This window comes from Enhydra lutris, unplaced genomic scaffold (genome assembly GCF_002288905.1).
Source record: "Enhydra lutris kenyoni isolate GAN:26980312 unplaced genomic scaffold, ASM228890v2 scaffoldscaffold46, whole genome shotgun sequence".
Classification (NCBI taxonomy): domain Eukaryota; kingdom Metazoa; phylum Chordata; class Mammalia; order Carnivora; family Mustelidae; genus Enhydra; species Enhydra lutris.
The window spans coordinates 4,696,418-4,723,739 of record NW_019154130.1 but is presented as its reverse complement, the minus strand read 5'-3'; the positions used below and the strand labels follow the sequence as shown (position 1 = coordinate 4,723,739).

Below are 27,322 nucleotides of genomic sequence, written 5' to 3'. Positions count from 1 at the left end.
GATGGACAATTTATATATTTACTATAATAATTTTATGACAGATGGAAGGTTAAGTGTTTTGTCAGTATAGTATGATGATTTCCTAACAGATAGAACTAACATGCCTTGAGAAAGGGGTGTCTTTCTATTTTAGGTAGAGACACTGTATGGGGTTCTGGAGCAGCCTGGACCATGCTGGCCTACTCACATAGGGGCACAAAGCAGGTGATTTGGAGGAAGCCTCGGGGTCAGAACGAAGCCAGGCTGGGCCTCGGCACCTCCCCAGGGTGTGGGAACAGCAGGTCACCAGGCAGTGCCATGATCCCCATCTGTGACCATGCAGATCCGGCTGAGGATCCTCCCCATGGCCTCAGCATCGGAGCTGCCGGGCCTCGGGCAGGACCCCTGCCCCACAGAGCCCACAGTATGAGGCCAAGGGAGAGAAGGGGAACTGCCTGCGGGGAGGAGCCCGTCTCCCGTCGTTATCTGCTGGCAGGGAGGGTGGACATGGGGTCGGGGCTCCTCACTTACAGCTTCCACATCCTCGTTCTTCAGACCGAGCTCCCTGTCCTTGGCGCGAATCTCGTCGCGCTGCTTGTCCACCACCTCCTTCAGCTTCTTCATCACTTGCCGCTCGCGCTCCGACATGCCTGGGCGGGGGTGGGGGGGGACAGGAGAGACCTGCCGGTGAGCCCCTCCCCGCCCCTGCTGCCCCAGTCTGACCCACCCGCCCCTTCCTCCGGAGATGCCCCTGACCCCGGGCCTTCTCCACGCCCCATTCCACCCCATTCCGGGATCCAGCACCTGCGTCCTGTCCCCTCTGTCCCCGGGTCTCTCTGAACTCATCCCCACCTCAGGCCGCGGGGCCAGCACTTCCCTTCCTTCCAACATCCCCGGGGCTCGCTCTCCTCGTTGTTCAGGCCTCAGTTCAACCTTCCCCTCCCCACAGAGGCCCTTCCTTCCCAGCCCCCTCTAAATGAACCCTGCCCCCTTCCCCCAACTACTACCTTTTGACACTTTTTACAACTACCGTCTCGTAGGTCTTATCTTCCAGAGGCTCTGAGCGCACACACCAGCTCTCCCATTTACGGCTGGTGTGGCTTCGGACCAGCCTCTTTGTGCCTCAGTTTCCACATCTACAAGACGGGAGTAACAGTACCTACCCCATACGGCTGTTGTGAGGATGAATTTAGTGAGTACACAGGAAGCACATGGAAGATGATGCCTGGCCCACAGCAGGAGTGGTGTCTGTTACTTAGTTGTTTATCGTGTGTGCCTCCTGCCCCTGGCCCACAAGTATCCTGTCGGCCCAGGGGGCAGGGCCTTCACTGAACTATTCACTGTGTACTGCCTTGGCTAGCACAGTGCCTGGCACACAGTAGGTGCTTGCTGAGTGTGCCTGGCACACAGTAGGTGCTTATTAAGTGATCTGGTGAGTTAATGAACCGTGCTCTAACAAATGGCCAACCAAATCTGATAGCTTAATGTACTAGAAATATATTTTCTCATAGTTCTGGAAGCCAGAAGTTTAAAATCAGTCCAAAGTCAAGATGTTGTCAGAGCTGTGCTCCCTCCAGAGGTTTTAGGGGAGAATGAGCCCCTTCCCTCTTCTGGCTTCTGGCGGCTGCTACCGTTCTTTGGCTTCGGGCCTTATCACTCCAGTCCCTGCCTCCATGGTCCCATGGCCTCCTCCTCTTCTGTCTGTCAGACCTCTCTGTGGCTCCCTCTTAAAAGGACACAATGATGGCATTTAGGACCTGACTAATACAGGATAGCCTCCCCATCTCAAGATCTTAACCGACTGAGCCACCGAGGTGCCCCCACCTCAAGATCCCTTTTTTTTTTGGATTATTTATTCATTTATTTGACAGAGAGAGACACAGCGAGAGAGGGAACCCAAGCAGGGAGAGTGGGAGAGGGAGAAGCAGGCTCCCTGCTGAGCAGGGAGCCTGATGTGGGGCTCGATCCCAGGACCCTGGAATCATGACCTGAGCTGAAGGCAGATGCTTAATGACTGAGCTGCCCAAGAAGCCCCCCCGCCATCTCAAGATCTTAAATGAAAACACATCTGTAAGGATTTTACCATACAAGGTAACATCCACAGGTTTGAGGGATTAAGGCCGGATATTTTCGGGGACCGTTAGCCTCCTCCAGGCACTGGGGTGGACAGCTAATCCTTGCCTCCCAGAAGTACTGGGAACCACAGACTCACTTGGTTCTCCTGTGCTTGGGGGGCATGTGCCAACATAGCAGGCGTCTGAGAAGAACCATTCTGTGTGAGTCCTCAGCTGTTATCCCGACACAACTCCCTCGTCCAAGGTGCTCCATCCCATCTGAATCTTTCCCCTCTCCTGTCCTGGACATCTCCAAGCAGGTGGTCACCACCAAGAACAAGCATTTATGTGTCCAAAACGGTGTGTAATGTTGCCGGGACCACAACCGCAGATAGGACATGGGTCCCGCCCTTGAAGAGTCTGAGCCTTTGTGTGACAGGCACAAATCTGGATGTTCCAGAGGGCAGCTGTCCCACCCCACCCGTCCGTTCACTAGGGCTGCCCACATGGGAGACACGCCAGGCTGATGGAGCAGGGACTGACTCCCCCATAGACAAAGACTTTCCCAAACCATAGCTCATTCCTGTTAACCCTACGAAGTACAAAATGCTTTGTATCCTTGACCCTATTTCAGTGTCATTTCCAGCCACTGGGAATGGGTATTATTACTGTTGGTTCCTAACATCAATCCCATCTTACAGACACAGAAAACTGAGGCCCAGAGACAGACTTGTTCCAAGACGTACAGTCAAGTGCTATCAGAGCTGGGACTCCAATCCCGGTTTTCGGACTCTGAAGTCCCATGTCCTTTCCATGATGCCACGCCACCTTCCCACTGCAGGACAAGACTCAGAGGCTCTGCTAAGGGGACTAGAAGTATCACCATGGGGCAGACTCTAGTCCATACTTTCTCTGACAGGGCCACCTGCTTGGGGTACCCACATATCTTTGTGTACGTATACACACGCACACAGGCATACACAACCACGCACACACACGGTGTTTATGGAGCGTCTGCCGTGTACCTGACTGTGGGCTAAGAGTCACTGGGGTGTGGATGGTCAACAGATACAACCCAATTTTGCTCTCACTAACTTACAGACACCAGACGGAGATGGTGTCATTAGAGACCATGATAAGTGACATGGCAGATGCAATGGGGCCTGAGAGCACCACAAGGGGACCCACTGTAGACTGTGGGAGCAGAAAATCCCCTTGCAAGAGCCTTTACACTGAGACCTGAAGGACCCAGGGGTGGGCAGGTGACGAGGACAAACATCACAGGCTAGCACCAGCACGTGCAAAGGCCCTGGGGGCAGAGACTGCGCATCTGGAGAGCTGAAGGGCAACAATGGTGGCCAAATCTAGTGGTCACAGCACAGTGGGCAAGGGGAGGTCGAAGCTTGAGCTGCGAGCAAGCCTAGACCATGTGGGGCCTCAATGGACAGGAAGGAGGTTGGATTTTCACCTAAAGGGGCAATAAGAGCTTCACAAGCAGGAGGAAGGTCAGGCCAAGGAGACCAGGCAGGGGGAGCCAGAGAAGAAAGGTTGCAGAGGGCAGGTGTGCACTATGCAAATGAGTCAGGCCAGAGGGAAAGGAATTATAATGAAGACACTGATGGGTTGATGGGGAGGCTCCAGAGTCAGAGAAAGATGAGCATGTAGGTTCCAACATGGCACACAGCTTATGGCTTCTGAAGCAACAACAGCCCCTTGGAGCCCTCCCTTGTTCACCTGCGCGTTTTCTACCTTCCTACCTCTCCAACAAGGCTGTGCAAAGTGCAGATGGAACTCACATGAGCCCACGAAACAGAATTCTTCCCAACGGGCAGGCCTGGAACCAAGACCACCACGCAGCTTCCTCCTTGACCTGCCGAGAGGCTGGGGCAGGGTGGGGCGCGTCCTAAGCAACGCGGCCGAGAGATGCAGAGATGCCAGGGCGGGCTGGGGGTGGGGAGGGGAGGCAGGGGTGGCAAGAAGGGGCAGGGATCCCGAAAAACGGATAGGCTAGGACGGAAAGTCCTGAGTGTGGAGTGCTGGGGAGAAGGCGGGGCCGCGGGACCACATGAGTGTCACTGCTCGGAGCAGCTTTGGGACACGGGGGTCCTTCTGTCTCTCCGCAACAGCAGCTGCCTCCTGAGCACACCCCCAGCAGGTGCAGGGTGGCTCCGCAAACAGCCGCCCAACCAGACGCGACGAGGCTGATTAGAAGACTGAGACATACTGGTGAGTGGAGAAGGCAGGTGGCTACCTGCACAGCACAAGATGCGGACAAAGACGTTCACAGGAGCTTTATTTGTAACAGCCCCAGCCTGGAAACAACGGAAATGCCCACTAACAGCAGGACAGAGAGAGAAAGCAGGGTACTAGTGTGCAAGGCAATGTGACACCGCGTGAAGAACAAGCCAGGCGCTCCACTTGGAGCTCACAAAGTCGGTGACTTGTCCAGCTGTCCTCCTCCTTCAGCGCAGAGTCAGCCCAGAGGCTGCAGGGCCCCCCAAGGCCACAAGGCCACCTGGAGGTCCTGGGCACTGGGCTCAGGTCCCTGCTAACATCCCTCAGCCACTGCTGCAAGGCAGGACCGGGGCTCTGCCAGTGGGACAAGAGGACACCACTACCGTCTCCCAAAAAGGCAAGCCTGACACATGGTGTGCATGTGCACGTGTGTGCACCTATGTGTGCACGTGTGCTGGGGCTGAAATCAGGTGGCAGCGGAATCTGCAAAAGCCACATACACATTTGCTGTTTGCTCTCTGAGCACCTGTCCTGTTAAAGGCTCCAGGCCAGGGCGTCAAGAGCTGAGCTCACTTCCTTCTTGGTGGTGGCGGCAGGGGGTACAGATTTGGCTCCTGGAGGAGAGAACAGTGTGGCGGATGGCGGTGTGTCGATCCAGAAGAAAGAAACCTGGATCTGTAACCCAGCTACCTCGTTCACCTCCGGGGAACCTCTGGCTTTAACCCAAGATGGGGGAGAACAACATGGACAAGAGTTTGGGGTCTGGAGCCAGATTTCCTGGACTCATTCCCCACTTTGCTGTTTATCTGCCATTGACCTTGGGACGGTTTTCTCACCTGCAAGATGGGATCAAAGGCAGGTGGGGGTGCTCTTGTGAGGTTAGAGGGGTTAATCTACGGAAGTGTTCTCAGCAGGACTCAGCATTAGCTGCCCTTTTATCCACAAAACTTAAATGCTAGTCCTCCCTGTTCCAAAGGCTGCAACTCAGATAAAGTCCAAGAGTCATTACAAAAACTTTGAGAAGTTAAAAGAAGGTGGTATGTTTTCAACAGACCCACGGGCCTTGTTGAGAGCTGGAAGAGCGATGAGCTAACGTAGCCACCTGGCAGCTCAGGGTCCTGGATCTAGATGTAAAGGTGCATTTGAGCAAGTGCAGGAAGAAGCAAGTCCAAGGTTGGCCACAGGAGCAAAGAAACGCTTCAACAGACAAGGAGCCTCCTTCTACACCAGGAGACAGCACGGAGAGCTGGGCAGAAGGCTGAGATGCAACGGTGAAGTCAAAAAGGCAAGTGACAGTCACAGCAGCACGATTCACAGCGGCCCAAAGGTAGAGCCCGAATGTCCATCAAGGGCTGAATGGATAAACCAATTGGGGTCTATCCACACGATGGAATATTAACCCTCATACAGAGGAACGCAGGACAGACACCTGCTACAACATGATTCACCTTGAAACCACGAAGCTAAGTGGGAGAAGGCAGACATAAAAGGCCACACGGTGTATGAGTCCCTTTACAGGACACAGTCCCTTTACAGGACACACATACAGACAGAGAACAGACCGGTGGCTGCTGGAGGCCGGGGGGACGGACAGGCAGGTGGACTGGGGACTGACCCCTGATGGGTGCGAGATCTCCTTCGGGGGCGGCACAAATGTACGGGAACCAAACAGAGGTGATGGTTGCCTAACTTCTTGTGAATTATGTATTAAATGCTGCTAAGCTGTACACGTTACAACTGTTCCTCTGACGTTATGTGAATTTCACCTCAATTAAAAAAAAAGGGGGGCAACCCAAAGAACACACAATTTTAATTTGTATAAAAAAAAAAAAGGCAAGTGACCAAAAAAACAAACAAAAAAACCCCCAAAATACATTTAATTTGAAAAACTAAATACATGTTTCCCTGCCATGTCCACATCAGAGCAGCTCTGGCTCATCAAAAAACAAAACAGGCATGGAATCTGTATGTAGATGCATCTAAAGGGAGGGTTTTACCTCTGCTAAAGTGCAGTGAGAAGGGGGCAGAGGGAATTCTCAGAGGTTTCCTGAGTTTTGTTACAATGTTTCACAATATTGATACACACATTAGATTTTTTTTGAAGACCAAACAACCACCACCCACATACCCACAAGGTGGGCACGCTTGATCGCTAAAGACAAAAATGTCCTCAGGAGATGGAGCCACTTGCCCCAGACCTCACTGCCCCGTCAGTAGCCACGCGGGAGCTGCGATGCAGGTGTCCTGATACCGGGCCAATGCGTTCTTCACCCCATCAGAACCAGAAAGCTGCTTTCCATATGGGATGAGGATGAGGAGGACAGCTAACATTTACCGATCACCTGCCGGGGGCGGTGATGGGGCTGAGAGCTTGTGCAGAGGGACAATGCTGGCGCACAGACGCCCTCAGGTCCCTGTGTCTGTCTGCAGCCCTCTTCAATGTGCCTTTTTTCTTTTTTAAAAAAAGATTTTGTTTATTTATGTCAGAGAGAGAGAGAGAGTACACAAGCAGGGGGAGTGACAGCAGGGAGCCCAATGTGGGGCTCGATCCCAGGACCCTGAGATCATGAACTGAGCTGAAGGCAGATGCTTAACTGACTGAGCCACCCACGTGCCCCTCAGTGTGCTCTTGCCACTGACCAGGCACTGGGGCCCACTAGGCGGGCAGGCTCTAAGGGCAGGAAACAGGGCCATTCACATTCCAGAGCTCACAGTCCTCCACGGGCTCAGCCCAAGTCCCACCCTTGTCGTATGCTTCTGCCCCCTTCCCTGTCCTGCCTCCTCCACCCCTCAATGGTCTCCTCTGGGGGTGCTCCCTTCGAAAGTCACCTGCACAGGAATCCTCACGTCAGAGTCCCCTTCTGGAAAAATCTGATCTAAACTGTGCTTAGCTCCTTTTATCCTCAGAATGCCTTCTGGAGTGGGACTCCTGTTGTCCCCATTTTGGAACCAAAGCAACCTGAGGTATATGGTGGCTGGTAGACTCACGCCCGGCCACCCGGCTGGTTAGTGGTGCTCCCGTGACTCACACTCAGGTGGTTTTGGCTGCAAAGCACCCGCACTCTTGCAAACCATGCCATGAGGCCGGCCTCCCATGGCCCCCGAGCCTTACGTTGTCAGCAAGTGGACTGCATAGAACAGCAGCACCCTGAACTCATGTCAAGTCCTCCTGGACGCGATCTTGTGTGCAAGCAGGGTCTTTGCAGTGAAGACGGGGTCATGCTGTCCAAAGGTGGGTTCTGACTCCCAACACTGGTGTCCTCATGACAGAAAGGAGAGGGGGCTTCAGAATGGACTGAGGAGGCCACGTGATGGTGTGTGACTGTGACAGTGGCGATGCTGGAGGGACACGGCCGTAAGCCAGGGAACCCAGGCTGTCCCAGCAGCTGGACGAGGCAAGGCGGGACCCTCCCCTAGAGCCTTTGGATGGCGCGCAGGGCTGTGGACACCTTGGTTTTGGACTTCTGTCCTCCAGATCTGTGAGCAAGTACATTTCTGAGGCTTTAAGCCCCCCAGTCTGGGGCGCTTTGTTGCAGCAGCCTGAGGAAACTAATCCAGGCAGCTTATGGAGAAAGGCCCTGCGAGGGTGCACCGCCGGCTTCGTACTGAGCTAAAATGCATACTGGTCACTCTTGGCTTCCGCGGACGCTTCAACGGGGAGGACAAAATCAGTATCGCTGCTCTCAGGGACATCTCTTACTGGACAGCTGCAAGGCTGATGCTGTATCTACTTCTTTCTCCACAATTCTGGGAGGCCAGAGTGGCCGTTCCCATGTCACAGGTGAGGAACCAGAGGATGGGAACGGTCGGTCTCCTTCCCCAGGTGACCCTGCTGGGAAGGGCAGGGCTGGGACTTGAACTCAGACGCGCCTCACTCCACCGCACATTCTCCCTCCAAAGGGCTGCTCCGTCGAGTCTCCGAGAACACACTGCCTTTTTTTCGGGACACTGCTGTTCCAGGCTGCCCTTCAGAACGTGGCTGTGGGGTCAGTCGTCCCCCTCTCCCGGTGACAGAGTTGTTTGTCCAGAGCCCGAGAACTGTTCCAGACCCTTGAGCGCATCTCTATGCCTCCGTGTTCCCGGTCCCATGGCTTCGATGCCTGTAATTCATCTCCGAGGGCACTGACCCGTACTGTTTCTCGTTGTCCTCCGGCTGACAAGACGGAGTTCCAAAAACAAGGGACAGAGATGTGCTTTTTAATCTGGAGACTTCCAGGGAGCGGGTGGAAGCAGTGCGCCCGTGGCCTGTATCGGTCTGTTCAACCCCACTGCAGGTAGGGTCGGCTCCCCTGAACAGGCTCTCCCGGCCGACTCACCCCACACCTCACAACGGCACCCCTGCATCTGCAGCCGGCCCCCGGCCTTGCCCCGCTGCTCACGGCAGTGCCTGGCAGACGGTCTAACTTTGCGGGCTGCACCTCCCCTCAGGGACTCCTCTGCCCAACGTCTGTTCCTCCTGCAGGTGGAAGACGTGCTTTGTCCTTGCTGTGTTCCCATGGTTTCCCGTGCAAAATAAAAATAACCGTGAAAGGCATGCCTGGCATCTGCCCGGTCTCTCCGCTGGGGGCGTTGGGGGAGGGATGGGGAGGGCTGGTGCAGACTGGAAAGCCCAGGCCTCCCCGGGCTAACCCGTTGGGAGCCAAACCCACGTGAGATGTCAATTAAATGTGTCTCAGATGGGGCCCGTGTGGGCTGCTTCACGGCAAGCCAGCAGGGATCTGGGAGCCGAGGCAAAGCTCTCCCACGCGGAGTGAGCTGCACACACACGGAAGCCATGAGCAGAGGAGGAGCCCTGGGCGGTCAGAGCCACGGCCGATGGCCCCTGAGGCTTCTGCGGCTGCCGGGGGCAGCAAGGGGTTCCCCGGTCACCCTCAGAGGCCTCACGGGGCCCGGCAGAAGCAACACACACAGAACGATGGCTGCAGCCTCTTCGACAAGTTCAACGTAGTTCCCACATGACCCAGCAATTCCACTCCCAGGTCCACACCCCAAAGCACCAAAAACACGCATCTGCACAAAAGCTTGGAAAGTTCGCTGCAGCACTATTCACAATAGCCAAACGCTGGAAACAACCCAAGTGTCCACCGACCGATGAATGGGTAAGTAAAACACATGGCCTGTCCGCACAAGGGCGTGTTGTTCGGCCACAAAAAGGAATGAGCCCGACACCTGCCACAATGCAGATGGGCCTTGAGGACATCGCGTTCCGTGAAACACGCGACACAGAAGACCACGTAGATCGAGTCCGTGCACACAAAATGTCCAGAACAGGCCAATCTCCAGAGGCGGAGAGGCGATCAGAGGCTGCTTGTGGCTGGGGGTGGAATGGAAGTGGGAGGGACTGGGCAGTGGCAGTTAAAGAGTATGCTGTCTCGGGGCGCCTGGGAGGCTCAGTGGGTTGAGCCTCTGCCTTCGGCTCGGGTCGTGATCTCAGGGTCCTGGGATCGAGCCCCGCATTGGGCTCTCTGCTCAGTGGGGAGCCTGCTTCCCCCTCTCTCTCCTGCCTGCCTCTCTGCCTACTTGTGATCTCTCTCTGTCAAATAAATAAATAAAATCTTAAAAAAAAAAGAGTATGCTCTCTCTTTTTTTTTTTTTAAGATTTTATTTATTTATTTGACAGACAAAGATCACAAGTAGGCAGAGGCAGGCAGAGAGAAGTGAGAGTGGGGAAGCAGGCTCCCCGCTGAGCAGAGAGCCCGACGTGGGGCTCGATCCCAGGACCCTGAGATCACGACCCGAGCCGAAGGCAGAGGCTTTAATCCACTGAGCCACCCAGGCGCCCCATATGCTGTCTCTTTTTAAGGTGACGAAAACATTCTAAAATCATGGCGATGGCCACACAACTCTGAATCTATCAAAAGCCACCAAATGGTGGACTCTAAGAGGGCATATTGACATCTCCGTGAAGCTGCTCTAGAATAGAAATGTTTTTCTAGTGCTTACTGTGGGCTAAGCACATGACATTCAATCCTTACAATAATATTCACATTTTACAAATGAGGACATTGATCCACGTAAAGGTAATTAATCTGGCCACAGGTGGAATCCAGTGGAGCTCAGATGCGGACTCACACAATCTGGCCTCCTGAGTTCATGGTCTTAACTCCAATGTTCTACTACTTTCGGGTTCTTTTTTTAAGAAATTAATCAGTCAGGGGCGCCTGGGTGGCTCAATGGGTTAAGCATCTGCCTTCGGCTCAGGTCATGATCTCAGGGTCCTGGGATCGAGCCCCGCATCGGGCTCTCTGCTCAGCGGGGAGCCTGCTTCCCCCTCTCTCTGCCTGCCTCTCTGCCTACTTGTGTTTTCTCTCTCTCTCTCTCTGTTAAACAAATAAATAAAAATAGAAACTTTAAAAAAAAAGAAATTAATCAATTAATTTATTCAGAGAGAGTGCACACACGAGTGGGGGAGGGGCAGAGAGAGAGGGAGAGAGAGGATACTAAGCCAACTCCATGCCCAGCACCAAGCCTGATGCGGCTTGATTTCAGGACCCTGAGATCATGACCTAAGCTGAAATCAAGAGTGGGACGCTTAACCGACTGAGCCACGAGCCCTGCCTGACTGTTCCTAAAAGAAAGAAACAGATCTATGTGGATGGGGAAATTCTGCAAGATACAGTAAGTGAGAAAATCAAGGTGTGCTATATCCCATGTGGCATCCCGGACTGGATCCCGGAACAGAAAAAGGACATTCACCTAAAATCTGGCACCATCCAGATATAGTCTGTGAGTTGGTTAATAGTAACATGCCAACGGGGGTTCCTTAGCTGTGACCCATGACTGTGGTAACATGAGATGTCCTTATTAGGAGATACTGCGAGGGGCATTGTGGGAACTCTCTGTACTATCTTTGCAACTTTTCTATAAATCTAAAATTATTCCACGATAAAAAGGTATCTTAAAACAGCAAAACAAAACAAAACACCCAACAACCAAGATGCTGGACAGTCCAAAATATGTTACCATTTGTGAGGAGGTGGAAAAGGATATTCTCCTCCTGCATTTGTGTAAAAATGTACATTTGAACGTGCACAGAAAATCTGCAGCAAGAAGAGAGGAAGGGGTCTCCTGTTCTAGGCAGACTGCCTGGGGACAGCAATCAGAAGTGGAAGGGAAACCAAGTTGTCCGCCATAAACACTGTGGCATTGTCTGATTTAGAAAAAAAAAAAATAGGGGCGCCTGGGTGGCTCAGTGGGTTAAAGCCTCTGCCTTCGGCTCGGGTCATGATCTCAGGGTCCTGGGATCGAACCCCGCGTCGGGCTCTCTGCTCAGCGGGGAGGCTGCTTCCTCCTCTCTCTCTGCCTGCCTCTCTGCCTACTTGTGATCCCTCTCTCTGTGTCAAATAAATAAATAAATAATCTTTTTAAAAAATGTGTGCAATTTTTTTTTAACTTAGGAAAACTATTTTTCTTTCTTTTTTTTTTTTTCTCTCGAATGTAAAACATGGGAAAAACTCCCATCCTGTGTCCTCAAGTCTTGAGGCTGGACGCTGGGGCTTTAGTTGTAGAACTCCTCAGGCCCAAGGTCTCCTTGGACAGGGAATGTTAACCAAGACGCCCAAGTGATTTTCTGCTACTCGGCTTTCCAGCTGTGTGCCAATTCTTGAGGGAAGAAACTCAGATTCTGCCCCCCCACCCCGATGTCCCGAGTGAGCAACTATTCTCACCTGCTTAGGTCCACCTGCTGGAGAAGGTGCGTCCCTCCAGATCGCCTGTCTGCCCAGCACTTCCCCGAGCTCACAGGGCCAGGAGCTGCGGGGCTGGGGCTGGCTTCTCCTTCCCTCCCACGTAGACATGACTTTACTAATCTACTGACCACATTCTAGATATCTACTGGGGTTTTTTTTTTTCTTTATTCTATGAATCACTAAGAGACTCATGTTGAAATCTCCCACTGTGATTGTTGGTGTGTTTTTCTTTTTATTTCTGTCCAGTTTTTAAATTATATTCGAAGTGTACAATTTGGTGGTTTTTAATATGTTCACAAAATCGTGCAGCCGTCACCACCACGTTTTCATGCCCCTCCCCCCACAAAGAAACCTCATACCCGTTAGCAACCATTCCTCCTTCCTGACCTCCTGCCAGCCCCTGGCACCCACTAATCTTCTCTCTGTAGATCTGTCTACTCTGGACATATTTCTGTTCACGTTTGCTTTGTAAACTTTGAGGCTAAATTATTAGGTGTGCAAAAATTGCAAATCATCTTTTCCTGATGAACTGAACTTTTTATCATTACAGAGTGATCTTGCCCTTAAAGTCCATTTTGCCTTTTTTAAAAAAAGATGTTATTTATTTATTTATTTCTGAGAGAGAAAGAGAGAGAGCACCTGCACACAAGCAGGGGGAGCAGCAGGCAGAGGGAGAAGCAGGCTCCCCGCTGAGCAGAGAGCCCAGTGCAGGGCTCATCCCAGGACCCTGGGATCATGACCTGAGCTGAAGGCAGACTCTTAACCGACTGAGCCACCCAGGCGCCCCAAAAATCCATTCTGTCTTCCATTCATATAACCACACCAGCTTTCTTTTGGTTAGTGTCTACACGGTCTATCTTTCCTCAGCCTCTTACTTTCAACCTTTAAGAGAGAGGTCTCTAGAAACAACACAGACTTGGATTTTTAAAATCGTTTTCGACAGTCTTTATCTAGAACTTTTAGTCCACTTGCATCTAGTATGACCTCCAGTATAACTAATTTAAATCTCCCATCCTATAATCTACTCCTTTTCTGCTTTGTTGTATTTGCTCTTTTTGTTTTTTGCCTTCATTCAAGGGATGGAGTGCACACCATTATGCCATTGCGATACTGCAATATAATAAGAAATATACATAGTTATATATAACATAATTGAACATATATAATACATATATTTCGGTCTTTGACCTCCGTTCTTGGCAGAGTTCCTAAAACTCTTGTGATTTCCCAACAGAGGTGAGAAGAGTGTCTTTTGTTGTCATAATAAGCCCCTTTCCACTGTATCTGAGTTTATGATAATGAACTTGGTGATTCCCCCTAGACAGCTTCAGGATGGCGTCTGGTTGCCAGAGGAACCAACCGTGTGATTCGTGATTAGAGGGTTAGAACTTTCAGCCCTAAATCCTCACCTCTGGGGAAGGGAGAAGGGGCTGGAGGTTGAGCTAATGATCAATGGCCAATGATTCAATCATTCCTGCCTACGTAACAGAACCTCCATCTGTCTCTGGGGTTCAGACAGCTTCCATGTGGATGAAGAAATACATCCACGTACACAAAAGGCAGTGCACCCCAACTCCTCTGGGACAGAAATCTTTGACCTTGAAACCTTCTAGAGACCTTACCCTATGTACCTTTCTTCATTTGGCCATTCATCTGTATTCTTTATAGTATCCTCTGTATCCTTTGTAAGCCAGTAACCGTGTTTCTCTGAGTTTTACGAGCCAGTCCAGAAAGTACTGAGCTTGTTGCGGGGGAGGTGGGGGAGGGGGGGTGGGAACCTCTGACTTTGTAGCCAAGTCAGGCAGAAGTGAGTATTCTGGGGACCCGGTACCTGCAACTGACACCTGAAGTGAGGGCAGTCTCGTTGGACCAGTTCCCTAACTGGCGGAATCCGAGGCTAACTCCGGGGTAAGAAAGTGTCATAACTGAATTAAATTACTGGTGCCTGGAGAGCTGGAAAATCGGTTGGTGTGGGGGGGGAAAATAATGCACACAGTTGGTATCGGCATGCTGTAATCAGAAAAATAGTTTCCCCGGGGCGCTTGGGTGGCTCAATGGGTTAAAGCCGCTGCCTTCGGCTCAGGTCATGATCCCAGGGTCCTGGGATCGAGCCCCGCATCGGGCTCTCTGCTCAGCAGGGAGCCTGCTTCCTCCTCCCTCTCTCTCTGTCTGCCTCTCTGCCTGCTTATGATCTCTCTCTGTCAAATAAATAAATAAAATCTTTAAAAAAAAAAAAAAAAGAAAAAGAAAAATAGTTTTCCTTTAGCCAGGTTCTTCTGCCATTCTGGAAGTGAGATTCAGGTCTTAGTCTGTGCCTCTCGGCCTCCAAGCTGGAAGTGCGAGCACCAGGCAGAGAGCGGGCACGTCCGCAATGAATGACTTTACAAAGGGTCAATGAATGAGCAGTGTCCTGTCTGGAATCATTAGCTTTTGGGCACTAGACTATCACGGTGGCCCCAGATCAAGGGGTCCCAGACTGATACAAGCCTTCCTTCAGGGGGCAGATGTCAGCCAACCTGAGCGCCAGTCCTGGCTTCGCCACTAGCTTGCTGGGTGACCCTGGGCACCTCACTGCACTTCCCTCAGCCTCCTTCTTTCTCATCTGTTCAATGAGGAGGCTGGACTAGACAACCAAAACCTCGGTAGGAATAGCTACTACCTGCTGCCTGAGGCACCAGGTACTATTCTAAGCGATCTGCAGGTGTTAATTCAATGAACCCTTACCACAACCTTATAAGTGATATATGGTTATTTCTCCCATTTTTACCTGGGAGCAACTTAGGCACAAAGGCCAAGTGACTTGATCGAGGTCACTTACAAGTTAAGTATTGGGTTAGGATTCACACCTGGGCAGTCCGGCTCCAGAGCCAATGCTTATAGCCACTAAGACTTTTGCATCCATTGCACAGATCACATGCCAACAAAGGAAAGCCAGGGAAAACAGAATTCCAGCACCTGGATCAAAATTTCCTCTTCTTGGGCCCTACAGTCCTTATCCGTGTGCTACTTTAGTCTCACAGAGGTGTAAGTACGGTTTTGAACTTCAGCGTCCATGTAAGCCCATCTCTCACCCCATCCAGTGGGAAGAGGGGGCCTGTGTAGTGACCCAGGGAGTTTCTTCAAAGACAAGAGAGAGGTCTGAGATTCCCGGGACAATGGGCAGCTTCTGACGGGGAAGGAGGCTGTGGGGGACAACAGGGCTGATGTGGCCCACAGGACCCACGCCAAATCCCATGTCTATCTTTGCTTGCCAAAAACCCAGCAGAGGGCATGCAGTGAATGTTCTAGATCCGTTTACAGGATGAATGACATTTTGGGGGCTTCAGTGCCATTCCGATCTGGTTTACCACCCTGGGTTGCTCATTGTTCAACGTCTGCCTCTGGCAGGAGTCTGATCTCTTCCCAGCCCACTTACAATAAAATCTAAACATTGGTCTCTAAGGGGTATGTGACCTGACCCCTGCTGACCCTTCTGACCTCATCTTTAACCACCTTTGGCCTCGATCATCTTCTGCTACACTGGCCTTCCTGGCTTTCTATAAAACTCATGCCCCAGGGCCTTTGTACTTGCTTCTTTCCCAAGCTATGTGCATGGCTCACTCCATCACTTCATTAGGGCTCAAACATCACCTGGTCAGAGAGGCCTTCCTTGATCACTGCATCTAAAGAGCGCCCCCCCCCACCAAGTCACATCCATCATCTCCCCTAGTCTGGGCACTTCCAGAGCACTGGTCACTATTGGGAACCATGCCATCTATTTGTTACATATTTGTCATCCAGCTCCTCCGTGCTAGAACCTAAGCTTCACGAGGGCGAGGGCTTTGTCTTGTCCACTGTGTGCCCCAAAAACCCCCCGGCCCCATGCCCACGATTACAGCAGGAGCAGCCTTTTCCCCGACCTCCCGGGCCGGCCCTTCCCCTCACCTTCGTGCTTCTGGAATTCCTCCTCGGAGAAGTTGGCATCTTTGTGCGAGAGGTTGGTCATGAGCTGCTTGTTCTCCTCCTGCAGCTGGGCGATCTGAGAAAGGAGGTCCTGCGCCTCCCCCCGCCACACGTCCTCCACCAGCTCCAGCTCCTGCGAAGGTGACGGGCCGGTGTGGGGGTCACAGCCCACCCAGGGCAGCGGCCTCACCCCCGCACACCCTCCCCAACCCTTGGTAGCGGCCTGCCAGGGCTTTGGGGGCCTTCCTGTCCCCCTGAGGGCGGGCACACTGAGAACAAGGCCACCACAGGTCCATGCGGCAACTCTGCAAGAAATAGAAGGGGCCCCCTCCTCCGGGCAAGGCCTGCACTTGTGTTTTAGGACGCGGCCAGGTTAGAACTGTCTCAAGAGCCGTAACCGTGCCTCTTAACCAGACAGAGAGAGCGTGTGGATGAGCAGCCCTGTACCACGGGGCCCCTGACATTCCCAACCTCTCCAGGGAGGTCATGGCCCTGATCTGTGCATAGACCCGAGTTGGGACCCACCTGTCTCCGAGGGAAAAAGGGGCTGTGAAGACCCCGGGGATGCCACCTGGCCCAGGGCTCCTTGTATGTCTGATGCTGGCGTCTCTTCAAGGGGGCTTGGGCAACCAATGCACTTAGCAACTCTGAGCCTCAGTTTCCCTTAGCCGGGGAGCCACAATATAGAGATGCACAGGGCTGTGTGAGTAACTAAGGTCAGTCCATTGAAATCATTTTGTGGACTATGATCAAAGAAACAGACGGAAGCGTTGACAAGGACACGAAAAAGTTGGAAGCCTCCGGCCTGGAGGGTCAGGGTGTAAAATCGTACAGCCGCCGTGGGAAAGAGCCCGGCAGCCCCTTAATAAGTTAAACCTTTTCCACATGACCGGAAATTCCAATCCAAGGAGGTGCCCCAGAGAAACGAAAACCCACGTCCCCACAAACACCTGTATGTGAACGTTCCCAGCAGCCTGACTCACAACCACCAACACGGAGAAACCAGATGTCCACCAACCGATGGACAGTGTGATCAACCTTGAGAACAAGGCGCTACGTGGTGCAGTGAGGCCACACAGTGTGGGACTCCACTGATGGGAAATGCCCGGAACAGGTACATCCACAGACAGAAAGCAGACGGGCACTTGTCTAGGGCTGGAGGGTTGGTGGGGGCATGAGGAGTGACGGACTGCTCCCTGGGGATGGGTTTTCTTTCCAAAGTAATGAAAATGTCTAAAATTGATTCTGGGGGTGCCTGGGTGGCTCAGTCAGTTAAACGTCTGCCTTTGGTTTAGGTCACCGTCCCAAGGTCCTGGGATCGAGTCCTGTGTTGGGCTCCCTGCTCGGCGGGGAGCCTGCTTCTCCCTCTCCCCCTGCCCCTGTTCTCTCTTTCTCACTCTCTCTCTCTCTCTAATAAACAAATAAAATCTTTAAAAAAGCCTAAAAATGATTTTGGTGGAAGTTACACAACTCTGTTTGAACAGACCCAAACGCACTGAATTAGACACTTTAAAAGGGTGAACTACACGGAATGTGAATTATAGTCAATAAACCTGACCCCTGCCAATACCAATCGGCAGTACCCATAAATAAATAAATAAATAAAAGATCTTTTGTAAAACCAGAAACTAAACATAATCTAAGTTAAACATAAACTAAACATAAACTAAGCACAATCGCTGTGGCGGGGACAGAATGCTGGTTGAAAAGGCAAAAGGTCGAATGGAGCCTGTCGACCCAAGTTTGAATCCTGTCTCTGCCACTTATCAGCTGATCCCGGGGTTATTCCATCTTTGGGTGCCTTGGCAAAGTGGAAAATAGTGCGCTCTCTACCTCCGAGGGCTGTCACGAGGCTTATGTCAATATCTGGCATAGTGCCCAGCCCCCAGAAAATGCTAAAGATGTGTTTGCTGGTTTCTGTTCCTCCTACAGCCTGTCACAAGCCGGCCCAGGTGGCCGGATAAACAGGGCCTCCGTTCATCTTTTAAATACATTCCCAAATCCCCATCTCCTCTGCCAGGAAGCCTGCCGCAGCGGGAAATGAGAGGTAATAACGGTTTTCGCCCAGTTGGTTCAAGGTCGCCAGGCGAGGTCAAGGACGGGGCCAGAGGGCGGAATGATGGAGTGGGCACGTGGCCTTCCCGAGCGCAGGTGTGGGCCGCAAGCAGAGGCAGGCGTTCCCATGCCTTCCTTTCTGCTCCCACCTGGCACAGGCTGAGCATGGAGGAACCCGGGGGGCAATGGTCAAGTGTAACTGACAACAGCCCACTCCCCGAGATGGGGAGAGTCTCCTGGGTTATCCAGGTGGGCCCATGTAATCACAAGGGTCCTCCTCCGTGAAAGAGGGAGGCAGAGGGGTCAGAGAGCGAGACGATGCGGGGACAGAGATTTGAAGACAGTAGTCGGCGGGCTGTGAGGATGGAGGAAGGGCCCAAAACCCGGGGCATGCAGGTGGCCTCCGGAAGCGGGAAAAGGCAAGGAAGTGGATTTTCCCCTAGAGCTGCCAGAAGGAATGAATTTCCTGACATCTTGATTTTAACCCAGAGAAACCCACGTCTGGTTTTTTGACCTCCAGAATTGTGTGCAGTATTATCCATACTGACATGTACCATACATATCCAACACTGTATTATCATAATAAATTTGTGTTACTTCTAGCCAGTAAGTTACGGTAACTTGTTAGGGTCGTAATAGGAAATGAATACAGACTTTAACCATCAGGGATTTTTTTTCCCTTCCCTTCTCTAAAAGGGGGCGGGAAGGGGTGTAGTTCTTGCCTTGAGCTGACCACAGTGAATTTAATCTAGCCTCCATACCAGCTAAAGGCTCCTCCAGGAAGTCACCCCTGATTGATTACTTCCTTTGCCGTCTTCAAATTCCATACGCTGGCCTACAGGCTCCAGTATAATCAGACCCCTGAATCCTCCTGATCTCTCCTCCCACCTCCATTCCTTACTCACTCTGTTGTGGGCCTTCGTGGGGTTTTTTGTTTGTTTTGTTTTGTTTTTTTGACAGACAGAGAGAGAGAGAGCAAGTGAGCACAAGCAGGGGGAGTGGCTGAAGGAGAAGCAGGCTCCTTGCTGAACAGGAAACATGATGCAGGACTCGATCCCAGGACCCTGAGATCATGACCTGAGCAGAAGGCAGACGCTTAACGGACTGAGCCATCCAGGCCTTGAACACCCCCATTCCTGCCTCAGGGCCTTTGCACTTGCAGAGGCATCTGCCTAGAATGCCCCACTCCCAGCTCTCTCTGTGGAGGTTACCCACACTTGATGCAAATCTCAGCTCAGATGTCACCTCCTCAGGGAAGCCTTCCTGACTGCTTGTCTATTAGACCCCCATCCTGGCCAATCTCTTTCATATCTCCCTATTTTATTTTTTTCATGTCCCTTATCTCAAGCTGAAACTTTTAAAAAAACATCTATTTCCTCACACTAGAATTGCACCATCCAACAGAGTGGCCACAAACCACATGTGGTTGTGGAGCACTTGAGACGTGGCCAGGCTGAACGGGCACGTGCAGTAAGGGTTAAATAGGCACCAGATTTCAAAGACATAAGAAAAAAAATGCAAAAATATCTCTAATAATTTTTTGGGTAATTATGTGAGATGATGGATGGTAACTAAGTTTACGGTGATGATCGCTTCACAATATACACAAATATCAAATCATGATGCTATATGCCTAAAACTAATACAATGTTACATTTCAATCATATCTTCATGAGAAATAATTTTTTATGTTGATTACAGTTGGAAATAATAGTATGTATCAACGGGGTTTGATATGTTATTAAAATTAACCTCTCCTGTATCTTTTCATTAATGGGACAAGCCACATAATTTTTCTACAGGACAGCACTGCACTAGAAAGTCAGGCCCATGAGGGCAAAAACCTCATCTGTTGTGGTCTCCGCTGTCTCCCCAGTGCCCAGAACAGTGCCTGGTCCATAATAGGTGCTCAGGAAATACATGTGTTGCATGAATAAGGGAACAACATATACTGTTATGTTATAGACATTATAGACAACTGTACCTACACAGCCAACACTTTCTAAGCCTATTTGTATTTTTCCTGTCTTCCCAGTTACCCACCCACTGCCTGAGATGAGGATCCAGCTTCCCTTGTCTCTGCCCTGCCCATGTCACCCAGGAGGGCACCTTGCATGCCCTGGACCATCAACAGGGTTGCAGACTGAGTAACCAGATAGAACATGTTAAGACTGTGCCCTGAGGGATGTCTGGGTGGCTCAGTTGGTTAAGCATCTGCCTTCAGCTCAGGTCATGATCTCAGAGTCCTGGGCTTGAGCCCCGCATCGGGCTCCCTGCTCAGTGGGGAGCCTTGCTTCTCCCTCTGCCTGCCCCTCCCCCTGCTTGCATGCGCGCGCGCTCTCTCTCTCTGTAATAAATAAAATCTTGGGGGGAAAAAAAAAGACTGTGGCCTGAGTCTGTGTGATGAGCAGAACTGACTGAGTCTGGGGGTGTCCTCGGGGGAGGGGATGGTGGAAGACAGGGTGAATGCTTTACCAGAGCCACGTGTGCTGAGAGAGAGTGAGGCGGGAGGGGGGGTGCAGAGAAAGTAAGGAGGAATGAACAGACAAAATGATAAGACCAAGGACATGCTCAGATTTTTGTGGAAATAACACTGTGAAAAGCCTTTGAGACTACAAGGAAAAAAAAAAATCAGATGAGTCTCTCTTGATCCTAAGAATACAGAGAAAAGGGAGCCAGGGCTGGGATGGGAAAAGGGTTTTGTTCTCTAATTTAAGATCATCCTCCGTGTTTACAAACAAGCCCAGCTCAGAACACGCTGGGGTTTACTTCCTGGCTGATAGCGTTCCAGAAGTGACAAGTGCAGCTGGTTGGGAATTCCATCTGACTCCAGGCCTAGTGGCCTCTGATGGCTCCCAGGGGTGTCTACCAGCCCAGCTGCTGCAGAACTCAAATGCCGAGGGTGGGAACACAGGTGCTGGGACTTCTGAGTGACCTGGGCTAAGTCCCTTGGTCCCGGATAATAAGAGGCAGCCACAGGAGAGGATTTCAAAGATCTCTTCCCGGAACTCTCTTAAGAGTTAACTAATCCTTTCCACCACAACCCCAGCAGACGTGTGCTATTACCATCCCCATTTTACAGGTGAGGAAACTGAGGCACAGAAAAGCGAGGTGACTTCCCTAAGATCAAACCACAGCAGGGTCTGAAACCAGGCCGTCTAGCTCCAAAGTCCCCTCTCTGGGGAACCTGACATTAATTACAGGGCTGGGGCATTTTCAAGCTCTCAGTGCGATCTTGGAAAGGTTGCCCAACACTCTTGGAAAGGTTGCCCAACACTCGGGAGCTTGAGTTTCCTTCCTGACCTCAGGGCATGGGGACCTGAAAGGACAAACACTGTCAAACCCTGCAAACACCAGGGCTCTTAACCACTCACAGCTCTGCCCCCAGGTTAAGACATAGCCACCGCTGGGGCTATTTTCCTTGAAACACAATAGCTTATGGCCTGCCAGGGAGGTTCAGAGAGGCCAAGTGTATTTCCTGAGGCCACACAGCAAGCCAGGGCCCACTCGGGCACCTTGATTCCTCCAAGGAAACGCGTTTCCTCCTATTCTCTGTCCAAACAGTCTGACAGAATCTTCCTTGCGCTGAGGTTGGGGCAGGAAACCACACATCTCCCACTTCCTTTTCCCCAGGCACCTTGTCTAGACTCCCAGCCCAGTAGGGAGGTCCTGATTCAAGTGCTCAGAGGGATTCTGGTTCACAGGGTAGAGGCTTAGCTTTAAAGCTGCCCAGAACCAAGTCCATCCCTCCAATCAGGGGAGAAGCACTAGAGTTACCTCCACTGGGGCTGGGATTCTCTCAGCACTAAAGTGGGACAATTCCTCCCTCCCTCACCCAATTTTCTTCCTCTATAAAATGAAGATAGTTCCTGCCTCACAGAGTTCTGTGAAGATTAAAGATAAAAGGAAGGAGGGGAAAGCACCTCAGGTTAATAAACTAGAAGCCCTGGGAAACAATTTGTAAATAGAAACCTAGAGACTTGTGTGGGGTGGGTGTGTGTGTGTGTCAATGAGCTCTGTGGCTGGAGGTCACATCCCCCTTGCTCTGGGGGGTTTTGGGGTAAGAAGAATGGGGACTGAAGCACATTTTCTTGGGTAACACTGAAGGGCAGAGGGCTTATTTCATTGCTAGAAAATAACAGTATCTAAGCACTTTAGATATATCACACTTAATTCTGATAAGGTGGGTCTTACTACTATCACTATTTGATATGGGAGGAAATAAAGCACAGAGAGGTTGAGTAACTTAACCAAGGTCACACAGCTATCCCATGGTAAAGGTGGGGCTAGAACTCAGCTCTGACTCCAAAGAACTACCCTTAATCTCCGAAGCGGTATATGCCAGGTGGTGCGGGATGGACAAAAGAGGGCCAGGGGCCTCCCTCCGTCTGTCTTTCATCCTTTCAGTTCCCTTCTCACCTAGTTCCTCCATACACATACGTGTGCACCTACAGATGCCCGATGCTGAAGGCCCCTAAGGTCCCAGCGGCCCCATTCCCCGGATGGGCAGACTGGGGCTGCTCGCTGCCCACCTTCTGGTGTTTGCGCTCCTTCTCAATGCGGTCCATCCTCTCCAGGCGCAGACGGTCCAGCTCCAGGCGCAGCTCGTCCAGCTCGGGCGCGACGTGGTGGCGGCTGACCAGCACCTCCAGGATCTCCAGGACACGCACGACCTTGGGCATGAGGCGCGCGATGGCCTCGCAGCCGTGCTGGTCGATGACTCGCTCGAACTCGTGGCCCACGAGCGACGCGATGTCGTACACGTCCATGACGGTCAGCTCCGCCACGTTCTTCTCCAGCGCCGACTCGGCCGCCAGCGACGATCCCCGATCCTCCTCCATGGCCCCCCAGCCGGCCTCTCCCCCACCCCGCAAACTAGTGCAACTCCCAAACTTGCCGCTGTCCAGGGCAGCGCCGGGCCGGGCCCACCTCGCGCCGCCGCTGGCGGTCCGCGCTCAGCGGGCCCTCGGGCGAGGGCGCACCCGGCGGCCGGCCGGCGTCCGCATGGGCGGGGGCGGCAGACCGCGAGCCCGAGGGCGGCGCGCGGGGGGCGAGTCTCGGCGCGCGGCTCGGCCCGGAGCCTGCTCCCCGGCGGGAGGAGGAGGAGGAGGCGGCGGCGGCGGCGGCGGCGAGGAAGGCGCGCGTGCGCAGGCCCGCGGCGCCTCCCAAGTTGGGAATCCGAGTTGGGCGCAATGGAGGCGCGGGATCTAGCTGGAGAGGGGGCCCCGTCGCCCTCGGAAACAGTTCTCGCCCGAGGGTCGCCCCCAAGCCCGGGGCCGGGGAAGGAAGGGCGGCCGCGGCTCCTCCGGGAAACTTTGGTGGCGGCGGCGAGACCGGGTGACCGGCTCCCCCCGCGGGGATGCCGCGCGCCCCGCCCCGATCCCGGCCTGGCGAGGGGCGCGCCCGGCTTCCGCCGCCCGAGGGCGCCCGGGTCCCCGAGGGCCCCGCACCGCGACCCGCCGGCCAGGCAGCACCCCGACCCCCGCTCCGCCCGCGGGACCTTTCTCCTCGCCGCCCCCTGCGCGTCCGGGCGCACCGCCCCCTCCTCCGGCCGGGTCCTGGCTCCTCCTCTCCCTCCCGCCGGGGAGGGGTCGAGACTAGCCGGGAGGAGAGGGGGTGGAGGCCGTGGAAGCCGTGGAGGCGGGGGGGGGGGACGCCGGTCTCTGGACGCTTCGCGGAGCAGAGGAGCACCTTCTGCGTTGGAGAGGAATGGAGGGTCGCGAGGTGGACTCGGGGATGGGGCCCGTGATGGGAAGAGCGCGAGGACCCCCTCCCCGGTCCCTCCCCCACCGCAGACCCGGTCACAGGCGGACCTGGTGGCGCCGGGCCCTACGCTCCAGTACAGGCGCCCGAGAGGAGCACAAGAAAGGGTGGAGAGGTCCCCTGCCCCGAAGCCGCCGGACTGCCCCGCCCGCAGAGCCACGTCCATTAGCAGTTCCTTGTGACATAAACACCGCTTCACAGAGGAGGTGAGGCCGGGGTTTGGATCTCGGCACCGCGAGTTTTTTTTGGTCCAAGCCCCCTGTCCTTTTGACCTGGCTAAATCCCCTAGTCCATGCGACACCCCGGCCCCAGCAGTCTTTTCAGAACCCACCAAGCCCTCCCACCTTTCCCATCCTCCACGCAGGGCTTAGGGGCCCTCCTCTGCATTCCCACAGCCGGCCGCCTCCTCCCATAAAACCGCTCACACGCTGAGTTTTAACCGTGTGGGTTACACAGGCGCCTCCCCGGTGAGACGAGCCCCTTGAAGGCATAAAAAAAACTTTAACGCCCTTATAGCCGCAAAGCTCCCACCAGCCTAGCAGATATGGACTTAAAAAAAAAAAATTAAGTTGAAAATGGACTGCACAGCTATTTCATATTTAATTCTAAGAGCTTTGCAAAAAAAAAAATTGCCTCATTCAATCTATACTCCATCAGTCTTCAGAGTGTGGCCTAATGACCACTGGGGGTCCCTAATACCCAAAGGGTCTCTGTGAGGTTGTCCCTTGTGCCAGCTTTGTATCAATATGAGGCAAGATGCTTCTGGCATATTTAACACGGAACAGCATCTCACAATAAGACTGAACATCAGAAGCAGTTGTGAGAATCCTGCTGTCTTCCAATGAGCTAGACATTAAGGGGATTTGCAGAGATGTGAAACGCCACTGTCCTCAGTGTTTTGTTTGTTGGGGAGCATAGTTACTTTTATTAAAAATATATATATTGGGGCACCTGGGTGGCTCAGTGGGTTAAAGCCTCTGCCTTGGGCTCTGGTCATGGTCTCAGGTTCCTGGGATCGAGCCCCGTGTCAGACTCTCCACTCAGCGGGGAGCCTGCTTCCCTCTCTCTCTGTCTGCCTGTCTCTCTGCCTGCTTGTGATCTCTGTCTGTCAAATAAATAAAATCTTTTAAAAAAAATGCATGTTAAAATGTATCTGCTTTTGAATTAATATTTTAAAAAATATCGGTTTAGATTTCTGCTTACAGTAGATAGTCACAGATAGAACCCACTTGATCGAATCTCTTTATAGAGTCTTCAGTGGGTTTTGAGAGTGCCCTTGCAAAAGGGTCTCTGAGATCAGAAGGTTTGAGGACAGCCGCGTCACCACATCCTAAGAAGTATCATTATCCCAATTTTACAAATGTGGAAACTGAGTCACAGAGCAGCTGGTAAATGCTAAAACCAGAGATCAGATCCATGCCCAGCAACCCAGTGAGGTGGACATGTGATTATCCCTGTCCTAAGTCAAGGGCAGGGAGAAATAGGGAGGAGCATTCCCTTCCTGTAGCTAATATACCAAGTGGCCACAAACTGGCTTACTTAAAACAATAGGAACTTATTCTCTGACAGTTCAGGAGGCCAGACGTCTGGAATCAAGGTGTTTGGCAGGACTGGGCTCGTTCTGAAGACTCTTGGGAGGATTCTGCCTTGTCTTGTCCAGCCTAGGGCATCCTTAGTTTGTGGCCACATCACTCCAGGCTCTGCCTCTATCTTCAGGTGACCCTCTCCATGTGTGTCTGTCTTCTCTTCTGTCTCGTGTAAGAACCACCTGTCATTGGATCTAAGCCCATCTGCACAATTCGGGATGATCTCATCTCAAAATCTTCAACTTAATTACATCGCAAAGACTTTTTTCCAAATGAGGTCTCCAGTTCTGGGACTGGGACAGGGACGAATCTTTTGCAGCAGTGTGGCACCATTCTACTCACAGTGGGAGGTTAAGTAACTTGCTTAATTTCCCGCAGCGGGGAGGGATGGAGCAGAACCTGGTGGGTGCCCCCAGACTGGGGCAGATTTGCCCTCAAGGCAGCAAAGATATACTTAGCATAGTTGGCTGAGAGGGACAAGGACCTAGGAACTGGAGAACCATCCTGCAGCCTGACCTTAAGACCAGGGCAGGAAAGGGAGGGGAGGAGCGGGGAAGGCAGAAGCCTGAGGTGACCCCAAATGGTGAGTCGGGTGCTTAGGGGAATGGCTAGTCTTTTTTTTTTTTTTTTTTTTTAAGATTTTATTTATTTGAGAGAGTGAGCATGAGAGGGGGAGTGTCAGAGGGAGAAGCAGACTCCCCACTGAGCAGGGAGCCTGATATGGGACGTGATCCTGGAATCCCAGGACCTGAGGCGAAGGCAGTTGCCTAACCAACTGAGCCACTCAGGCACCCCAGGAATGGCTAGTCTTAAGTAAGTAGAGGCAGTCAAGCCTGGTGGGTAAACTTTCAAAGCTTCTCTGTGCTCTAACCCTGGTGCAGTCACTGACCAGGTGTGTGACCTTGGGCAAGCCACATGACCTTTCCTGGCCTCCACTTCCCATTCCACTAAGTGGGATCACAGAGAGTAATTGTTATTATTAAATGAATCAGCATGTGTGCTGGCCTCAGCCTGTGCCGTAGAACAGTTAGTTTCTGTCATCATTACCATCATCGTTGAAGATAACCGGAGGAGATATCTGGGCTGGGTGTAGACGTCGTTGTCTAGTGGACAACTGGAAATGTGGACCAGGACTCAGGACCAGAGCAGTGATAAGACCTGTATTGACATTCATTCATTCAATAAGCATTTAGCTTATTGATATATTATATATATATATATATATATATATATATATATATATATTAATATATGCCAAGTACTATGTTAACCCTGTGGGATGTGGCTATGTGCAAGAGAGAGGAGACAAGTAAAACCCCAAATAAACTAATTTCAGATAGAGCAAGACAGGACTGAAAAGGGAGAGGAGCATCAAGAAATTAGTGTGTCCCAGAAACCAGGTGTGTTTGCACAACTCAGTTGGAAAAAGAGTCCCACACACTGTATTTTTTTCAACTGTAAATATTTTCATCTGTATTTCCGAAACATACCGAAACCATGTACCCAGACTAGCATCACCCCTGAAAAAGCTAGTAATTTCTTCATATCAAATATCCAGTGTTCAAAATGTCATTTGTCTCGTCTCTTTATTTCTTTACAGTTTTTGTTTAACTCAAGATCCAAATAGTATCCACATATTGCAGTTAGTCGATATGTCTCTCATTCCCGCTTTTTTTTATTAATTTCTTTTCAGCGTAACAGAATTCATTGTTTCTGTACCACACCCAGTGCTCCATGCCATATGTGCCCTCCATAATACCCACCACCTGGCTCCCCCAACCTCCCACTCCCCATTCCCGCTCTTTTTTAAGATTTTACTTATTTGTTGGAGAGAGAGAGAGAGAGAGAGAGATTGAGTGGGGGAGGGGCAGAGGGAGAAGCAGGCTCCCTGCTGAGCAGAGAGCCCAATGCTGGGCTGGATCCCAGGACCCCGAGTTCATGACCTGAGCCTAAGGCAGAGGCTTAACCAACTGAGCCACCTGGGTGCCCTCCCTTACTCTCTTTTAATTTTTTATCTCTT

General features: G+C 52.1%; 1 protein-coding gene across 2 annotated transcripts in view; it reads right to left on the bottom strand.

The window, feature by feature from the left end:
- Positions 1-22,894, bottom strand: part of LOC111156517 (Rab interacting lysosomal protein like 1) — a 40,682-nt gene extending 17,788 nt beyond the window's left edge. For both annotated transcript variants that reach the window (XM_022517462.1, XM_022517463.1), the window contains exons 1-3: positions 22,486-22,894; positions 15,881-16,031; positions 511-629 (exon numbers count right to left, since the gene is read on the bottom strand). In XM_022517462.1, the coding sequence (XP_022373170.1) occupies positions 511-629; positions 15,881-16,031; positions 22,486-22,794 (579 nt within the window). In that variant the 5' untranslated portion in view covers positions 22,795-22,894. The remainder of the gene's footprint in view (positions 1-510; positions 630-15,880; positions 16,032-22,485) is intronic.
- Positions 22,895-27,322: the final 4,428 nt, after the last annotated feature.